At 47.1% G+C, this 19379-nt stretch overlaps 6 protein-coding genes across 6 annotated transcripts; 4 read left to right on the top strand and 2 right to left on the bottom strand.

Moving 5' to 3' along the window:
- Window positions 1-6309: 6309 nt before the first annotated feature.
- BDW43DRAFT_299285 (NADP-dependent oxidoreductase) lies at window positions 6310-7888 on the top strand (the record flags this gene model as incomplete). Its single annotated transcript, XM_032044697.1, has 7 exons — window positions 6310-6485; window positions 6538-6622; window positions 6717-6891; window positions 6946-7077; window positions 7147-7276; window positions 7325-7582; window positions 7819-7888. 7 exons carry the CDS (start codon window positions 6310-6312, stop codon window positions 7886-7888), a joined length of 1026 nt encoding a protein of 341 aa, XP_031901783.1.
- A 310-nt stretch (window positions 7889-8198) lies between these two features.
- On the top strand, window positions 8199-11575 carry BDW43DRAFT_47691 (DNA-directed DNA polymerase POL5). The gene is made up of 5 exons (XM_032050106.1): window positions 8199-8666; window positions 8719-9304; window positions 9365-10182; window positions 10243-10548; window positions 10613-11575. The coding sequence occupies exons 1-5, from the start codon at window positions 8295-8297 to the stop codon at window positions 11501-11503; spliced, it is 2973 nt and encodes a 990-aa protein (XP_031901782.1). The 5' UTR covers window positions 8199-8294; the 3' UTR covers window positions 11504-11575.
- On the bottom strand, window positions 11576-12739 carry BDW43DRAFT_47692 (MOSC domain-containing protein). The gene has a single exon (XM_032050107.1). It carries the CDS (start codon window positions 12691-12693, stop codon window positions 11647-11649), a length of 1047 nt encoding a protein of 348 aa, XP_031901781.1. The 5' UTR covers window positions 12694-12739; the 3' UTR covers window positions 11576-11646.
- Window positions 12740-13018: 279 nt separating this feature from the next.
- BDW43DRAFT_271963 (putative pyroglutamyl peptidase type I) lies at window positions 13019-14216 on the bottom strand. Its single transcript, XM_032041488.1, has 2 exons — window positions 14001-14216; window positions 13019-13938 (listed from the first exon to the last, which is right to left on the bottom strand). The coding sequence occupies exons 1-2, from the start codon at window positions 14109-14111 to the stop codon at window positions 13243-13245; spliced, it is 807 nt and encodes a 268-aa protein (XP_031901780.1). The 5' UTR covers window positions 14112-14216; the 3' UTR covers window positions 13019-13242.
- A 48-nt stretch (window positions 14217-14264) lies between these two features.
- Window positions 14265-15369, top strand: BDW43DRAFT_271961 (uncharacterized protein). The gene is made up of 2 exons (XM_032041487.1): window positions 14265-14700; window positions 14849-15369. Exons 1-2 carry the CDS (start codon window positions 14402-14404, stop codon window positions 14856-14858), a joined length of 309 nt encoding a protein of 102 aa, XP_031901779.1. The 5' UTR covers window positions 14265-14401; the 3' UTR covers window positions 14859-15369.
- BDW43DRAFT_318602 (cytochrome P450) lies at window positions 15299-17544 on the top strand (the record flags this gene model as incomplete). Its single annotated transcript, XM_032048731.1, has 6 exons — window positions 15299-15523; window positions 15618-15734; window positions 15781-15883; window positions 15948-16016; window positions 16079-16681; window positions 16773-17544. 6 exons carry the CDS (start codon window positions 15299-15301, stop codon window positions 17222-17224), a joined length of 1569 nt encoding a protein of 522 aa, XP_031901778.1. The 3' UTR covers window positions 17225-17544.
- Window positions 17545-19379: the final 1835 nt, after the last annotated feature.

Genomic DNA, 19379 nt, shown 5'->3' with positions numbered 1-19379 from the left:
CTAGTAGTTCCCCAGTTGACGACGTCACCTTACGAGGGGCTAATCAAGTCACTTAATTTACTTTGAGCGACGCCCTAAATTTCTTAAGGTCCCCGCTTTAATGGATCGGCTTTCCTCGATCGTGCATTATCTATCGGTCTAGAGCCCACACGTGCTGTGTAATCGCCACTGGGGATAGAAAGATACTACCACCTGTTGAAGTAGATACTGCGACTACTCAAATATCTCAATTATCTCGAACTCCTAGCTCCTACACTGCCACAGATAGGGGAACATCATGTTCGCTTGAGCCTCGTGAAGAAGTACTACCCTATTACGCTGTGGCCCCTCACCCTTGACACCAATTGGCACCATTAATTATACCGGTCCAGCTCGGAGCCATAGCGGAGCTAGAGAGGATCGAATTGAGGGATTATTATGCAATAGCTCGGAAATCGCTGTGGTGAGGCTCCTCCGTTCGCTCTAGGCGCCCGGGTCACAATGGACCGAGCTGATAATCGTAATAATAACAATCCTCATTTACATCCGAACTCACCTCATTTATTATTGTTTTTTCCCTCTTATCTAATTTGAGCACATGTTCGCATTGGCCCGATAGCGGAACTTGTAAGCTTTTAGGGTATCGCTTGACATTCAGCTGGGATCTCACGGTCGGCAAGTAGAGTAGGGGGGGACTAGTGGTGACTATCATCGTATCTCGGGCCCTCCGACCTCTAGGGGTGGAGGTTAGTCGCGAGCAAGAGACCAGGATTATAATCCATCCTCATAGCCGCCGTGACAGGACCATGTGCTGCGCATTGCATTGATTGCAAGCTGACGACCAATCCAGACATTTCCGAGGCCCGGACTAAGGCATCACCATCACCTCAATTGTTTCGGTCTGGCCGTCGCATCACAGCCTTGGCCCGAGTCCTTCTGCGGGGTTTATCCTAGCTTGAGACTTCTCATTGGACCGCCTGGGCGCCTTTAGCGCTCGTGCTACCCTGTGTCTCTGCAACTTTACTTGAATTTACCAATGGTGAACTTGAAACTTGTTACTAAATATTGCCCAATTGCCAAGTGGGTAGGACGGTGATGTCACCTGAGGGGAAGATTTTCTTGCATCTTTTCCAGCTTTTCCTTGTCCCCGCGGGTGTCATGATTATTGTTTCCAAGGACTCTGTGCTGTGTTTAGAGTCTTAGACGTCAACAACTCTTTTCTGTATATACAGATGACCGATTAAGGTAGCATGTTGTCCCATGGGTTCCATGACTAGTAAACAAAGTGATCCTTGGAACCGGAGACGCGACCAGCATGCGCAGTCCCGTGACCTTGCCAATCAAAAACCAAACCAAATCAATGATATCACTCTACTTGCCGATCTCTCTTTTCACTCCTCCGATCCTTGCTTTTTGTTTTCCTTCCCCCAAACTACTACACGTGTGGACTCTACCCAATTATTCCACCCTGCGCTTGATCGCATCTCCAGAGATTGATCCCAGATCCGATAGTCACCTTTCCAAGATTAACATCAACAACCCTTATCAACCCCTCTTCTCTTCCCCTTCCCAATTCGCAATAGCCCATTGGTTACCTAGATCGGGGGGCGATCGGCAGAGCTATTAGTAGTTGCTCATTAGCAAGCCACTGTAGTCTAGCCCTACTCTTACTAACCGGGTATGGACTGTCTCGGGCGAAATGAGGCTCCTTATTCGCCAGCCTCGAACATTCTTGGCGCTCTGCCGCCCGCTCCCATGTGCGTTGTTCCAAACACTGCTGATATCTGGTACCACCCTTTAGCTCTAGTTTACTTCTAGTATTTACTACTGCATAAACTAACAATTAGCGACTCTTTGATAACAATCGTATCACTATATCTCACCTATTGTCTTCATCTAGCCTTAATCTAGGAGCTGTACTACACTCCCTGGATCAATAAACCCCCCCATACATAACGCAGGCACCGAAGGTTAAGTAGCTCAAAGCTTAATAAAAATAAACTCCTATCTGGCACGGATCTTGATGCAATTCACTCCACTTCCATCCCTCGATCAATCGAGTCTTAAAACCTGCATATGGCGACTGTTTTGTGTTGTTATCATTGATTAGGACTCGATATTGATCCGGTTCATGCATATTGCTCCGCTTCCTAACGTTTCCCACCCGCATGTACACTACTGATCTCGCTGTACTGGGCTGCTGTATGTACAAAATTGCGCATAGCTTTATTCGTGACAATTTCCATACAATTCAATAACACTGCATTGTATAACGGTCTCTCATCTTTGTAAGTCTGTATGCCACGCACCGTTACCAGCACCCCAAACCGTGTACATACATACTAGTAGTATAACACCCAGAAGATCTCGTGCGCGAACCCCTCAACCAAGTCATCAATCCTTCATGCGAGGGCAACTAGAAACGGAAAACACTCACAGCATCAATGCGTGTATGCAAGTAAGAATCGATAAAACAGAGCGGAGATTGAGCGCCTCCTACCCCATCTTCTTCCCCATCCCTAGATTATTATTTCTCCATCAATCCCCCACAGAATCAACCCTCTATCGAATCCAAAAACCACAGCCTGGAGCTCCCAAAGCACCTCCCCAAAAATAGCTCTAGTAAAGAAAAAAAGAAAAGAAAAGAAAAGAAAAAAGGGCACCTAACATCCAAAAAGCAATACAATCCCCTTCAAGTCATCAAAACATCCCTCCTGCACCACACGTACAAAATCCCCGATAATCAACATCCCCACCACCCTTGCATCTCCTTACCCCTTTCATAGGTTCTCAGGTACAGCCAAAAAAAAGAAAGGAAAAGGAAAAAGAAAGAAAGAAAGAAAAGAAAAGAAAAAAAACCTCACTGACAAACCAAGCTCTTCCACCTTCTTTGCCTTATAGTCTACTCCGCCTATCTATTCTTGTAAAAATGCACATCAGTGGACCCCAATCCAACGGTCAATCTTCACCACAAACAGGACGAAGTGGAGAACCTCATTACCTACATATTCTAGCTCAAATAATTCTCACCCAGTTCTCGCTAGCCGGTATGCGATTGATAGGAGATTTTGAATTGATTTAGCACACACCACCAGTCAATCGCTATAACTAATAGAGTTGTGGGTGTTTCACTTGATACCCTGAACCGAGTCCTGAATCTACAGCCCGGGTTCCCGCTCAGGGCTGGGGCGCGCCACCAACCTCGAAAAGAAAGGATCTATCGTACCGACCCATGCAATGCAGACATTCCATCGGACTACGGCGATTGAGTTCACGACCGGATCTCAATCGCGTTTCCTATCGTGGTTGCAACAGGCATAGGGAAAAAACAGGTCGTACAACATGCCACATGCCACAGTCCCCACTTGTCATTCCGGACTCCAGGAACAGGCCAACGGCAGCTGCGCATTGGAGACTGGAGAATGTTCGGGTGGGTTCGGCGGATATGGTTGGTATGGGGTTCGTCCGTTGTCATTTGATGGGGGTCGATTAGAGTGTGGATAGGGTGTAATAGTGTGCATTCTTGGGAGATAGACTATACACCTGGGAGTAAGGGGGGAAGGATTCTTTGGGTCTTCTTTATGGTTGTACTACCTGTATCTGTATCTGGTTCCGTAGGTGTATTATCTGATCGTGGATCGTATTGCTAGGGGTTTTATGTTGGGTATAGGGCAAGCGTTGTCGGGCAGTTGCAAGGGGTTATGAGCCTGTCGGCAATTTGGGGATGGGTTTATCCGGGTTGGGAATGGAGTCGGGGGGTTGGTTGAGGGGTTGAGATAGAGATGCATTGTTGCACGTGGAGAAGTATTTGTTGGAGTGTCTGTTGATAGTTTTTCGCTGAGGGGTATGGTATGCTGGTTCATGGAGTAACGAAGCGTCAAGTCTATGAACAGCTAACGGTGGACATCTCGCCTCCTTGCCCTGTTCAACCCAGATAGTGTCTTGACAGCCCCAAACCTCAGCTCTTTTGGCAAGATTACTTGACCCTAAAACTGTAAATCATATTCAGTAAAAGCTATGTCTAGAGAAACGGCTTGTGTCTGGACTCATTCGAATATACCATATCCACGACGTCGTGAGCTAAGCGCATTTCGTATATATCATTGTTTGTCCACGTCCTTAATGCATATATCTTATATCATTAATAGTCTTTATGACATAGTACAAAATGTGGGTTCTCCTGCCAAATGAGGTCCAAGTCTCAAGGGCTCGAAATGTACAAGCTTTCCTCATCTCTGCTCTCATAAATGCCAGTGCTTGACTTAGATATACCCATCCTGGCCTCTACGGACACTGGAATAAGTGGTAAATTATCAGACAACAAGATATGCATAGCCACCCCACTGACGTATTGCATCTTGGATCCGCTTTTGCTACCAGAATCCACTGCATGAGTGCATCTTACAAAGTCAATTAAAGTACAAGGTGTCCGGCCTTGTCAATCGAGAAATAGCTATCATGGTCGAAATCACTTTGAAGCGGCGAAGACGCCAGAGAATATCCTAACCAATCCATAGAATATGGTAGGAAACCTTCGATATTATTTCCCTTTAGGTTGTCTTTGCAAACCATGTAAGGCTTTATATGCCGAGCGAATACTCTGATGTCTCGTCTATTGAGTATCACTAAGATAAGGGACAATAGTGTTTCTCATCAAAATCAGAGAATTGCAACTTCATGGCCCAGATTTGAGGACCCTGATCCTCTAACCCAAGTAATGGCATTACAACTACAAGGCCTCAGTACTATGGAACCCGCGTGCAACCCGCTATGCTGCCAAATACATGCATAAAACAGGACTATTGGCAAAATTTCGTGAGGCAGAACTTGCCGTGCATGCGGAAACAGACGAATATGGGGTATACGAGGAAGGCGCTGTTTAGATGGCCACACAATACGCCTGGGGTGTCACTAGGTGTAGTCCATGTTGAAGGAACGAATCAGGGAGGCAGAAATGCGGCCACGCACCTATATAATGGTAATTCAGTGAGAGGGTGCTATGGGAGGCATTTTTGGTTGTTTCGTTTCTTTTGTTTCTTTTTCGTTGCAGCTATACGCCGATTTCATATGCCTGCTGCTGCGTTAAAGATTTAACAGCTTTACATGGCATACGGGTTAGATTCTGCCTCACTTGTGAGATGCCTATATAGCTAAACATTCAGTAGTTAGGTTCAGTCAGGTTAATAGTATTTGATTGATGGGCTGGTTACGACTACGAACTACGACTACGACTGTAATGTAAAAGCCAAATCAGGGAGATATGCTGAAGATGATCTGAGTAGGTCACCAGAGTAGGCCATAATCTGGGGAAAGAAGGAAGTTATATCTATCGTTTCACTCCAATTCAGCCAGCCACACAGAGGTTTACTAGTAGTAGTAGCTACCCAACTCAGTGGCTTTGACAATCCCATGCCTTCCTACATTTATTGTAGGTGCCTTTCGAATATTTGAAATGATTGCGTGTATGTCGAAGCCATACACGGAAACCTGCACCGTCCTAATCAGAGGGCAGTCGCGATGCCGAATATGTCGACGAGATATAGTGTTGCTCCGTGATTCCATCAGGTTAGTTTCCTTCACAATCAGATAAATGATGAATTATGTTTTCTCTAGTTCTATCCTTCTGACAATAATAGCTCCTACTAATTTTGGTCTCACTTAGAGACGTGTTCATGAAGTATGATACATGCTGAAATAACCAACTTGGTGGCTCGTGGACATTACTGAGAGCCTCGTAGTCTCCGGATAAGTCAAATGTATTGACCAGGTAATTAAGGCATATCAAACTCTCCATACCTGAAAAAGGCCATTTGAAATTAGTTTGTGGAGAATAGGAGAATTCATATGGTAGTCTCAAAATAGATGCATTTGAGAGTAGCAAAGCTATAGAATGTATATTGCGAAAATAGAAGCCTATTTCCGTAACGAAGACATAATATAATTATAATTGATCCTGAGTAAATTGACTTATAGAGTCAATCAAAATCTGCCGATGATTTGCTACTTCGCTGCCATGGTTGGTCTACTCCATGTTTGTGAGAAGCTGAGTGGGGCCTCATAAGTGATACTGGTTTCGTCTTGAAGTTAATCCGTGGCTAAAAGATACTACTCTTGTTCCTTGAACAACGGAAGGTCTATTTCCCCGACTTACATGCTAGGTGTTAGAGACAACAGTCGAATGATGTATTACTTGAGTTTCTCATGCGCTGAGCTGCAAAGAACGCTTCTAAATACAAGCTTTAGTCTCCTGCCTATTAAAATGGAGGAGAGCATTTCTTAGCGCCCAATAAATGTAACTACTATTTCATTCACATCTACCATGAGCAACAAATGCGTGTCATCGGTATAACTTCATACTCCGCACCTTCAGAATACCAATCCTACGAGCAGCCCAAACCTGAACACAAGAAACAGACAAATATTATCATCAAAGTCCATGCCGCCAGCATCAACCCAATTGACGTCAAAAAGGCCAACGATGCCTTGAAAAGAGTACTAGAAATCTCGTTCCTGTCATCCCAACCAAACCGGCTACCCCCATAATCTAACCAACCACAGGTTCCCGTATCAGATCGCCCACGATTGTGCAGGAACCGTCCCTGAAATCGGTTCGAGGGTAACTCGATGCAAGATCGGGGACGCTGTATACACTAGACTCCCAGAGTCTGATCGGGCTCCATATATACAAGAAGAAAACGCCACCATATATCAGACCAGATTATTGAATCATCCCTTAGACAGGTTCATGGAGCGAATACGTAATCTGTTCTGAAGAAAATCTTGCTCTCAAGCCGCCCTCGCTCTCCTTTGCGGATGCAGCATCACTCCCTCTAGCTGCCCTGACTGCTCTCCAGGCTCTCCGGAAATTTGATGGTGAACTTTCCGGGAAACCCGCCTTTATTCGTGCTGGTCGTATGTACCCACTTACCCTAACTATCTATAACCCTTCTAACATGTTACCTGCAGTAAGCGGAACCGGCTCGTACGCATGCCAGCTAGCCAAAAACGTCTTCAAATCAGGAAAAGTAATCACAACAGTGTCCACATCGAAAATCCCGAAAGTCAAAGGATTATTAGGTGACTCGACAGTTGGTCAGAGTGAGCGCTTCCAGACAACATATCTTCACGGGCAGTTACTGACCTTGGCTCTGCAGTAATCGACTATAGGAAGGGAAGATCCAAAAGCTGTGCTCCCGAACCACTCCGTAGATTTCCTGTTTGATACGGTAGGCCTTTCAACAGAATGCCTCCCGCTTTCGCGACCAGGCGGTTGCATCATCTCTATCTCAACATTGCCGTCTGGTGATCTGCTACGAAACTCGGATATGATGCAGCTATAGCAGAGCCCGGCTATATCGGTCTATGTACGAATGGCTCTCAACCTGCGGGATTTTGTCTGTAAAATGTGGGCACAGTGGCAGAGTGTTCCCTATGAGTATATTTGGACTGATCCCAATGGTGACGACTTGGATATGCTAAGCAGGTGGGTTGAGGAGGGAATAGTGAAGCCGGTTGTGGGAAATTCTGTCGGTTTCTATGATATTGAGGCGGTTCGACAGCCTTGTCAGGTTGTGTATGATGATCAAAGTTTGGGGGGGAGGGAGTGTAAGGCTGTTATTAAGATGAAGGACTTGCTGAATACCGTGTATATTGAGAGGTTACTTGACATTGGCCGGGGTGTGAAAGCCTTAATATCATATCGAATAGTAGCTTTTAATGTAGTAGATTCTATGACTCTTAGCTACATCCCTTATCGATGATCATTCATACCAGTATTTGAAGATTTAGATAGGATCCCAGAATACAGCATACCTGACGGTCTAAGAATATACGTTTAAGGTTTATCCAGTGGGTTAAGCCAAAGTTATCGCAAGATAGGAAAAGTGGCCTAGGCCGTGGACAAAGTTAGACTATGAACTTGGTCTACTCGTTTCTTGAACAATAATATCTGGTCGTCCGTTATGCTTACTGTTATACGGTCCTTAAGCTTTCTATGTAGATTATTGGGGAATCTAGGATAGCAAACTCGTACTGGTAGCTGTTTTGGTGTTGCAGTAGAGATGGAAGTCTTACGGAAAGTAGTAGGCGGTGACAATAGCAAAACAGTGATCGATTCCCGTTATCAGATAAAGCTAACCGCATCCGGTAAGGAAGCTGGTCGTAAAATGATTTTTCGTTTGGGTCAAACCATCGACAATTCATTGTAAATTTCCAATCAACGGCAGTCGAACCTATAAGAGTCCTTTTTCTTCTTATAGTGTCATTGAATTGTACGAGATCTGTATTATTGGAGAAGTTGTGCTCACTCCGCTGCAATGGTGCAAAATCAGGCCGGTGGTAAGAAGAGGCGCCGCGAGCCAGCCAACGTTGATACCAAGTTGGTAGAGATATACGAGGATCTCGCCAACGAGAAGGATGAGATCAGATTGAAAGCTGCGCAGGCGTTGGTATCACAGTTCACACCCGACAAGAACCCCACGGATGAACAAATCAAAAAGGTTTTGGAGAGGCTCTTCCGTGGCCTCTGTAGTAGCCGAAAAGCTGCGCGCATTGGCTTTTCTATCGCTTTGACCGAGATTCTTTCTCAAGTCCTTTCTAGCCCCCGTGACTCGCCAGAAATTGATATTCCTAGAGTGATTAGGTTCTGGGAGGCACAGTCTAGCGCCTCGGGAAGCGAGTCGGGTCAGGTATGTATGCAGATACTCTTATTCCGATCTCGTCGCTAATATCACCCCGAAGGAACAAAGAGATCATCACTTTGGACGTCTGTTTGGAGCAGAGGCTATCATCAAGTCGTCCATTCTTTTCAAGCCTAAGGCGCCATTCTCAGAATGGACCAAGCTGCTAGATCTGGTCTTTGACCTGGCCAAGAAGAAGCCGTGGATCCGGGAAGAATGTGGCTGGATTATCTACCGCTGTATCTATGAATTGTCTGCCCAGAAAGCAGACGCAAAGTTTGTGGAATCCGCTCTGGAGCGCTTGTGCTCGAATGAGCTGGCACGGACGCCAGAGGGAGTTGCTATTTGGCTAGCAGCCAATGAATTGTTCCCTAAAGTTACACTTCCCAGTAAAGTCTGGAAGCATGATGATCCACTGGACACCAAGGAAAGGAATCAACTGGCCAAAGTTATGAAAGAATCATCGGCCTCAGAGACCGAGGGTGAAAACCAGGGCAACAACCCCAAGCAGTCGGGGGTGTGGAATTCAAAGCTTCACTTTGCTTGGGACGCCGTGTTGTCTAGGCTCGGTGAAGCCTCCGCAAAGTGGAGTAAATCGAAGACCTCTCGGATTAGTTTCATTGATTTCTGGACTGAGGTCGTCGACAGTAAGTCTCCCCGTCTACTCCATAAATGTTCTGTTGATACTAACACCAACACCTACTCAGATGGTCTCTTTGCTGCTTCATCATCAGAAGAGCGCAAGTACTGGGGATTCCTTCTCTTCAATAAAGTGCTCAATGAGACTCCCTTGCCACTGGCTTCTCTTGTATTCACAAAGAACCTTGTGAGGTGCCTTACAAACCAACTCGCCGTTGAAGACCGCTACCTTCACCGGATGGCGGTCAAGGCCGCAAAGACTATCCAGGCACGTGTGTCAAAAGACCCCGAGTTTGCTGCAGCCTCTATCAAGGGTTTGATGGGCTCAGCGGGCTCAGTAAACTTTGACCAGGCCACCAAGACGAAAACGGTAGAGAAGATCGTGGTCGAGGCCAATCTGGATGCACTGAAACAGATCGTGCCCCTCTTCGAAAAACTCATTACATGCCCGGGAACAAGCGACAGCAAGGCTGCTGCATCAAGCCGCCAATTCCTTGCTGGTTTGCTCCTATCGATTGTTAGGTCTCGGGCCTCCGCTAACGACGAGGCCCAAGATGGTATCTATGATGTGCTTGAACACATCCTGTTCACTTTTGTGCGGTTTGCCTACTTTGTGGAGAAGGACGGTGAAAGCCATGGCCAGGCTGCTGCTGAGCCAGCCCTAACTGAACAGACCCAAGAGCTTTTCCGGAGCAGGATTAACTCATGTTTGAATAGTCTGATCGCCAACCAAAAGTACGCAACTGAGCTTCCCTATGCAGTAGTCCGCAAGATTCGCGATGCGGCCAAGTCGGAGGAGTATGGAAAGTTCATCATTGCTATGGATGATACTCTACAGGACTCAGTGAAAAGCGCGTTCAAGTCGCTGAAGAAATTGTCAAGCACGGTGAGTTCGCCCTATTATTTTTTGGTTGGTTTATCGAGATTCCTATCTAACAGTACACAGGAGAAGAAGGGTGACTCTGCTAGCGTTGATGCATTCAAGCTTCTTTATTCTATGACTATCCTTCAGGTATACAACGGTGATGCTGATGCCGTTTCTATGCTCGACGAACTTGATTTCTGCTTCTCAAAGATATTCGCAGACAAGAAGTCTAAGAAGGAAGAGACAGCCGATGCATCTGATGCGCTGGTGGAGATTCTTTTGAGTTTCGCGTCAAAGCCTTCCCAGCTCTTCCGTCGCATGAGTGAACAAGTTTTCGGTGCTTTCGCTGATAAGATTTCCGAGAATGGTTTAGATTCTTTGATCTCTGTATGTGCTTTTCTTTGCTTCTCTTCTCTTCTAAACTTCGTCAAGACTAATTACATGCTCCCAGATCTTAGAAGCGAAAGAAAGTCTTGCGGGTCAGCAAGAAATGTTCGAACAGCAGGATGGGGAAGGAGATGAAAACGGAGACGAAGACATGATGGACGTTGATGAAGAAGACAGTGATGTTGAGGTCATTGAGGCAGGAGGCTCGGGCAACGATGACAGTGAAGACGACGATGAGGAATCCGAAGAGGAAGACGAAGACGGAAACGACGACGAAGAAGCCATCTTCGAAGCCAAGCTCGCCGAAGCTCTCGGAACGCACCGTGCAGACCAAGACCTGGACGAGAACTCCGAAGACTCCGACGCCGATATGAACGACGACGAGATGGAACAGGTAGACCAACAGCTCGCCAAGGTGTTCCAGGCGCGCCGGGATGCTCTTAACCAAAAGAAGGACAAGAAAGGCGCCAAGGAGAACATGGTCAACTTCAAGAACCGGGTTCTCGATCTCCTCGAAATCTACGTGAAGAAATGCCATTCGAAACTCTTAGCTCTTGACCTGCTCCTCCCTCTTCTGCGTCTTACTCGCAAGTCCACCGTCAAGCAGATCTCCAACAGGGCGAACTCCGTGCTGCGCGATTACACTAGACTGTGCAAGGGATCTGCTCTGCCCAAGCTGGAGTCTGTCGAGCCCGTCTGGGAGCTTCTAAACTCGATCCACAAGGAGGCCCACCACAGTGGTCCGCCTTCCCACGCCTCGGCTTGCAGCCAGGCAAGTCTTCTCGTGGTCAAGGTTCTAGTAGCACACGATAAGGAAACCATCTCGGGCATTGTGGACATCTACGCTGACACCCGGAAGCAGCAGTTCCTCAGCAAAAAATGCCACGTCCAGCCCTCTTTCTTCACGGAGTGGAACAACTGGTGTGTCTCCGCCAGCAAGCAAATGAAGAACTGAACAGGCTGCAGAACCTACCACTTCCCAAGCGCATGAATCTCGTACATAGACTACTCTAATCCAAAATAGCAATGCCATGATATTACAAAGTACCCAATACAGAAACCCGCTAATCCCAAACAAATACACACACTCCCAAGCCCTCAAAACCCCTTAACATACCGATGCGCCCCCGTAACCTCCAACACCTCCAACCTCATCCCAACCTCCACAACCCCCTCCCTCCTCGGCGCACTCAACATCCCAAAACAAGGCTTATACTTCATCCCCTCATCAATCCGCCGATACCCCATAAGCGTATTCCACGGCTGCGTCTTATGCTTAACCGCCGTATCCGGATCCACATTCGGCACCTGGCACCTCGTACACCGCGCCACAACATCCACATCCAACCCGGTGCCCTCGCCGTGGCCCTCACTTCTGGAAATCCTCACAACCTTCCACTTATCCTCCTCCCACGGCACCACGCCCTTAACAATAACATTCGGCCGAAACCGCTCAACGCTAATCGCCTCCGCACCGCCTCCCACAAGCCTCTTATTCAATTCCCCTATCGACGCCTCAGAGGCAATAAGCACAGGATGCACATCGGGGAAATTCACACTCTGCGTCCGACCCAGCAGCCGCGGATCCCCGTTCCCGCGCATAACCCGTGGCGTGGGACCCTTGTACACGAGACAGACCTCCCGGCCCAGGAATTCCGAGAACGGGTTGTTGATTTCTGGCCCGTAGATGTGGGCGTCGGTTGGGATATCCCAGATGGAGACTTGGGACAGGGTGGTGTGGGTTTCCAGCCAGGATTTGTCGGGGCGGGTGGAGACGCGGACGGTTTTGGGTTGGCCGGTGAAGGTGATGATGAGTGTGGAGGCGTCGGGGGAGAGTGCGGTGTTGATGAGGGTCATTTGGGGGATTTGGCGGATTGTGAGGAAGGTGTTGGTGTTGGCGTCGATGAGCATCCAGCGGCGGTCGAGGTCGAGGCCTTGCATTGTTAGGGTTGATTTGGGGAGGGAGAGGCCGCGGCAGGATTTTATGGGGTAGATTCGTAGGGCAGTTATTTCGCTGCTTTGCTTGTGGAGGTTGTTGGATTTTGGGGGTTTGAGCCAGGGTAGGTATTCGGGGAAGAGGAGGGGGATTGAGAGGAGGGCGAGGAGGATTGCGGCTGGTATGACTAGGGCTTTGAGGTCTGGCATTTTTATTGTTTTTTGGTTTGGTGGGGAGGGTTGGGGTTGGGGATAGGTATTGTTTAGTTTACTTGTTGTTTCTATTGCGGTTTATATCTTAAGTTAGTCGTTGGAAAAGTGACCGAGGATGAGTAAGCTTGTCCAACTGACTAGGGTTGGGAGACACCAGGAATTGATATAGAAGGGGAGAGTTATATGGAGGGTTCCATTCCGACCGTCTAGACCATCTTTGTTAGTCATTGAATTCGGGATTTGAGTGATGCTTGCGGAAAGGTGTTTGGAACATTCCCCGCGGGAAAGGTTATGACATAACTAAGCAATTAGTAGCCTTTAGTTGCTGTTGGGAGGTAAATAGCGGTATATATATATTCAACTCCAAGATAAACGTGTATATCGGGAACGACGGTCCCCAAAGTTCTAGACAACGGAAGGTATGTAGTGACGGATATCCAACTTAGAAACCAGACAGTGCATCATGCTATAGTAATACAAGCATATATATCGCCCAATGCCCTTGCCCGTGCTTTCCAAAAAGATATCAGCAATCCAAATACGGTTCTATACCTTTTCGCCGACCCAGGACGTAGCAAGAGCTTTGATCAACCCGACCGCGACACCTGTACCTTTCTCAATATCCTCATCATTGCAAGATCCGGGCACGTGGAGGAACACAACGTTTCGGTGCTGGCCCTGTTGCAGCGCTTGTGCAAGGCTTGTGTACAAGATAAACTCGCAAAGGTAACGTCCGGCATCCTCTGATATCCGGATATCTGCAGAGGGTACAAAGGACTGCCACATGCTGAGAAAGTCTTCATTGGGCGGCTTGGGGTGGAGATAGGGCTGTGGTACACCGGTAGGATCCGCGGCACGACCTGCTTGGAGCACTGGGGGGAGTTGGAGCTCCCTCCATAGCTTCTCTCCATCTTCGTAGCCAATTCTGCCTTTGACATCGGACAGATGGTAGGAGTCTCGATGCGCCTGTGTCTCGATCGAATAGTATGATCTTGTTGCCGCTATTCCAATATGGAGTATTATATCTGGTCGTCGACCTCCATGAGACTTGGCATAATCCTCTAGGATGGTTGGAACAGATGTCCGCACTGTAGAGTAAGCGACCGGGATGGGCGAGGGATGAACGTGTATTGATATTCGACGAAGTGAGCCTTCCGAAGGACTGGCCGAGAGAAGGTCAACCGACTCTGGCAGAGACGAAGCAATCAAGTACGAGGCATTGACTATGTTGGTCTTGAATGGCTAACAGGTATTGTGTCAGGACGAGGGCACACGCCAAGAATGAAGTGAAGCTTAACACTTACACCGAACCCAGTGACCAACACCGAGATTTCATCGGGATCTGTCGAGAGTGATGGAGCGATACGAGGTACCTCCGCATCGGAGGCCGGCACGGCCGGGCCAAAGTCTCCCATGGCTGGTAGATTAATGGAGCCCGAGTCAGGGAAATCCTAGAAGGAATTCCTCTGCTAATATAGACCGTTTAACCAAAATAGGGCTAGAAGATGAGGGAAAATAAGGTTAGAGAAGGAACAGAGATAGCTTTTTAAAGTGACCTGGAGCTTCCCCCGCATTTCACCACATCTTGGCGTCACGAGATAATCTTTGATAAGCTGATAAGGCACCTTGATCTGTAACTCATTCTCCAACAAGAAACAACTACAACGAACAACAGATCTCATCTGGGTGCAATACCCGTTGAAATATGTCACTCGTTCAATTTTATTGTCCGGAGCGCCATCACTGCAGGTGCTTTGCAATCTGGGGAGCCCCTGTCTTGACTGCCACTATTTCGCTTCTGACCGACCATTTCTACCCTTGCTTCAAACCACGCAGTCTACTCGTTCGCGAGTCGTTTGGAAGGTTCAATAGCGAGAGCGACGTGTATTCGATAGTCAGGAATCGTCGCCCACTTAGTGGAAAACACTGGTCTTCAGCCAATCGCACTGCGATCGACAAAATAAAAATGTCAGACCTTTTAAGCGAACAAATCAGGGGCTTTGGGTAAGTCATCTCTGATCTGCCGAGTGACCCACTTCTTCTATCATGGAGATTCAGATGCGACTGCTCAGTTCAATTCACTGCAGGAGCTTCTCTCTTCTAATGGGAATTGCCTTGGACAATGCTCTTCTAAGACGATGGTTGTTCTTAGGCAACACTGAAAACCCTGTGAATAATACTCCGACTAGGTTTCGTATTAATGGACGTGTCTGACATGAAGAGAACCTGGAAAAAAGACGATATACCAGATTAGGAAACAGGACTGTCTATCATTATTCTTGGGCCATGGGTAGCTTGACCCCATGCACCAAACAAAGGATCAGATTTCTGGTGGAGAATAGTGTGACGGTATAGTTGACTGGTGTTCTCGGCCCACCGTCAGTGCCATGCTGAGCCACTGTAATACCTGATTCCCTGTAGTTGAACATTCCTCTTTGTCGTATTCAGCGTATTGAATGTATACCCCACCTCGGTGTAACGGATTCCGCGCCAGAGGAACAATGGTTGTGTGGTTAGCCTACGTATATAAGGTTCCATCATCAGTGACACATCCTTTCACTGAGAACGGTGCTGCGTCTCGACTTTGGAGGCCCGCTATACAATGCCTGTATTTGCCGACGTTCTGGAAAGCCACTACCTCTTCCAGGGTATTGCAGTGGCCCTGGCCTTTGCATTTGTGTTTCACTTCTACAGGGAACTCGCAGATGGCCTGCCATATAGTAAAATTCCCCTCGTTGGGAGGAGTAGATGGGAGATCTCCAACTCCAAGGCCAAAAAGCGCTTCGTCACCTCCGCAAAGGATCTGTTTGCGCAAGGTTTCAGTCAGGTATGGGGACATCCCTTCTCCTGTTATAAACAGAAAACAAAGACAAGGTTTCAAAGAGGGCATAAAGGTCATTGACACTTGATATATATGATAGGGAAGGACCGTCTTTCAGGCCATGTTTACTTCTGGCCCGACCATAGTTCTGCACCCTAGGTATGTGGATGAGGTCAAAAACCATCCAAATTTAAACTTTAGGGATGCAGTTTTGAAGGTAGTGACTTTTATCAGTCTGTGAAGACAACTATTGACCATCTTAGCTCTTCTTTGGTGGGGAGATCCCGGGGTTTGAGCCCTTTGATGGGACGGAAAGGGAGGAGGTTGTTCTGGAAGTGATCAATAAGAAACTCACGCATACGCTCGGTATGAACCTTCCGTTATCTCAGAGGATATCTCTGTTGACTAAACGACTTTGTCTCATCTGTAGGTCATTTGACTATTCCTTTGTCAAGGGAGACCGCTGCTGTGTTGATGGACAAGCTACCCAAATCCAATGGTATGTAGCATGATAACAAAGGAAGAAAGAGATACTGGCTGATAGTAACTGCTCTGTGGTAGAATGGGAGCCCTTCATTTTCGCGCAGGAAATCCCGCATATGGTGGCTCGACTCTCGTCTCTAGTGTTTTTAGGGGAAAGGGTTTGTCGAAATGAAACATGGTTGAATGTGTCCGTCAATTATACCATCGACGCTTTCAAAGCTGCTCGCGATCTCAGAGACTGGCCGGCAATTACTCGACCACTTGTGCACTGGTTTATGCCATCAATGCAGAAGGTTCGGCATCACCAAAAGGTGGCAGCTGAGATTGTCGAACAAGAAATCAACAGGAGAGATATGATCCGAGACGGCAAACTGCTAGAGAAGCCCCCGAGGACGCATACAGATGCCCTCGACTGGTTCCGAGAGGTTGCTGCAGGCCGTCCCTTCAACGAAGCAATAGCGCAGATCGGTCTTTCTGTGGCAGCAATTCACACGACGTCAAATATGTTAACAAATGTCATGTATGACTTGACGGCCCACCCGGAATATTTCCAACCGCTGAGGGATGAGATCAAGGCCGTCGTGGAACAGGATGGCATTCTGAAAAAGACCAGTCTTACTAAGATGAAGCTGCTGGATAGTGTCCTGAAGGAGAGCCAACGTACAAATCCTGTGACTTTCGGTAAGTGGCTTGAATCAGTCGATTCGGGTAAAACAAACCACAGCGGGAGCTTGCTAACATGGCTATCTCTCTCTCTCTCTCTCTCGCGTAGCCTTTCTCAATCGGATTGCAACGGGAGAAGTAGTGCTTTCTGACGGGACTCATATTCCCAAGGGCGCCAGCGTAGCTGTTTCGGCACACATTATGGAAGATGATTCAATTTATCCCAATGCAAAGACATTCGACGGTTTTCGGTTCTACAAGAAGCGCCAGGAGGCCGGTAATGAACATCGCTATCAATTTGTCACGACCAGTGCAGAACATCTTGGCTTTGGTCATGGCATGCATGCATGCCCTGGACGCTTTTTCGCTGCCAATGAGATCAAAATCTTCATTGTCCATCTGCTGATGAAATACGACTGGAAATTTGCCGACCACGTTGGCCGGCCGAAGTCCATTCTGCATGGGACTGAGGTTATATGCGACCCAACCGTGAAGCTCCTTTATAAATCACGGCAGCCAGAGATCGACTTGACTGTGTTCGGAGAAGGAACAGGTGACTAGCCATGATTGTTTGTTATGCCTTGAATTGTCTTCTGATGACCGGATGTTATTGGAGTTGGCAAGAAAGTATGAACGCAGACCTTTGTTGTAAACACAAAGTAAGGAATAATTAAGTTTCGCCTACACCTGTCCACTGGATGTGTGGTTTGTGTATGTGTGTGTCATCGAATGGATGGGTGTCTTACAACAAGACCCTGCCAATGAGAGAACAACATTCATGTAAGGGGTTGGACCCCAATCAACCTAATCCATCTAACATGGCAGGATCACTAGTAAAAGCGGTGGAGCAAGTCCTTCAACATTAGTGCTTACTATCACACATATAAAAGATCGCTTACTAGAAGTTAGATATTCGTCATTAGTCTAGCTTATGCGATGTAAACATATGATTTTCCATGATCCATGGATGAATCACTGCAGCTGCGGCAATGGTTTCAACTGCAACTATTGGGAACTTACTGGTGCATTTACATGAGAAGTAAGGGGCTTATGCAGCACGTTCGAGAGAGTATCAAAACAAAGCATGACCCCAGAAAAGGAAACCAACACCCCAATGCAGCATTGAGTCCATGTTCAATATGGTCAATGGAACCATACTGAGTGGATTCAAGCTAAATGTAGGCCCGTATCTTGCGTATATATTGGAGGGGCACGCTATTGAACCACTCTTTTAATATAATTATCGTCCCAAAAAACTCAAATGAGACCGATATATTGGTTGTTGATATTATTAGCATATTCTGGTGGACTTTTTGACCCAGTTCCTGCATAGGTCTATGCGATGGGAGAGACGGTGGGTTTCTGAGATCCATCCCCAACCTCCTGGATTCAATATTTTTTTTTTTTTTTTTGAGTTTTAGTGATAGGAAGAGCGAGTCATGGTTCCATGCTTTTTTAGTAGTGATCGATAGTGCCGATTATGGTCAGGAACAGAAGGCTACGACTCCATAAGCTTGCTAGCCTCAGGTAACAGGCTAACCATATCGGGATGAAATGAGTTCGTGTAACCGTTTGGTAAGTTCCAGAGTGCCAGTGGAGACAACAGTCATAAATGATTGGATGAGACCTGCAGAGATACGGTAACTTACCAGACGCGCGGTTACGCGTGGTAGACGCGTCGACTCGCGACTCCCCGCGTTGAACCTTTTTGAGGGGCCGATAAGGGGAAAGATCCATTGGCTTATCGCTTGTTCGTTCTTCTTTTCCCTCTCGGGAAAACGACATCTTATTTGAACCTCTGCATCCCACACATATATCTAACCGGCACTTTGCGTGAACCTCGTGCGGCCTGGAAAGATCCAACAAACGTTTCATCGGCGAGGCGGTTAGTCGCGTCTCTCCGTCTTCCCTATGTCGGATGTGGTCAGACTAATGCAAGCCCAGTCTCTGCTGGTTCGTCGACCACGGCGGTGGAGTACGCTTCTGCAAGAGACTGGAGTTCGAGGTTTCGAAACCACTTGGAATCTCTCATGACACCGGCACGAACCACTCAGCGTCTCTCTGCGAAATTCCTGGTCTGAAAATTTCTCCCAGCCACCGACATTTGATCACAAGGTTCTATGAAATTATTATTGTTTTTATTATTATTTTTTGTTTCTGCTGTGGGTGGGCTCTGTTTTTTTTTTTTTTTTTTTTTTTTGAATTGCACCCATGACCGGATGGGGATCAGTTGACGCTGTGTGAAGATGAGCTGTGATGATCTGATAATCATACGCGCACTTTTGGTTTCTCTGTCACATCAGTAGTACACATCCTTGTCCGTGGGATTTTCCATGCATCTCTCCAATGGGTAGGAGAGAAAGACAAAAGCCATGGTCGATCGGTGAGCTGATTTGCCGGCGCTGTTTGGCGAGTGCATGATGATAGTTCCTCCGTATATACATACACCCTTACCGTTGGGGAAGAATCGTACTGTAAAAAAAGAGTAGACTTAGAGGAGGGTGGACAAAGGAAAACTTTGAAAATAAAATTCAAGACCGAGTAACCATCTCCGACACTCAGCTGGGGAGGATTTATTTATTATGACTCTTGATCCGCATAACTTGAGGTCATAACTGACTCCATCTGGATGATTTGTTCGATGGAATGGTTGGGCAACGCGTTGAGGCGGACGAATATGACCAGCCATTTAGTACTAATTCTTGCTCTAAGTACT

Source organism: Aspergillus alliaceus, assembly GCF_009176365.1.
Source record: "Aspergillus alliaceus strain CBS 536.65 unplaced genomic scaffold BDW43scaffold_14, whole genome shotgun sequence".
Classification (NCBI taxonomy): domain Eukaryota; kingdom Fungi; phylum Ascomycota; class Eurotiomycetes; order Eurotiales; family Aspergillaceae; genus Aspergillus; species Aspergillus alliaceus.
The sequence above is the reverse complement of the archived record's forward strand: the minus strand, read 5'-3'. Positions and strand labels throughout refer to the sequence as shown.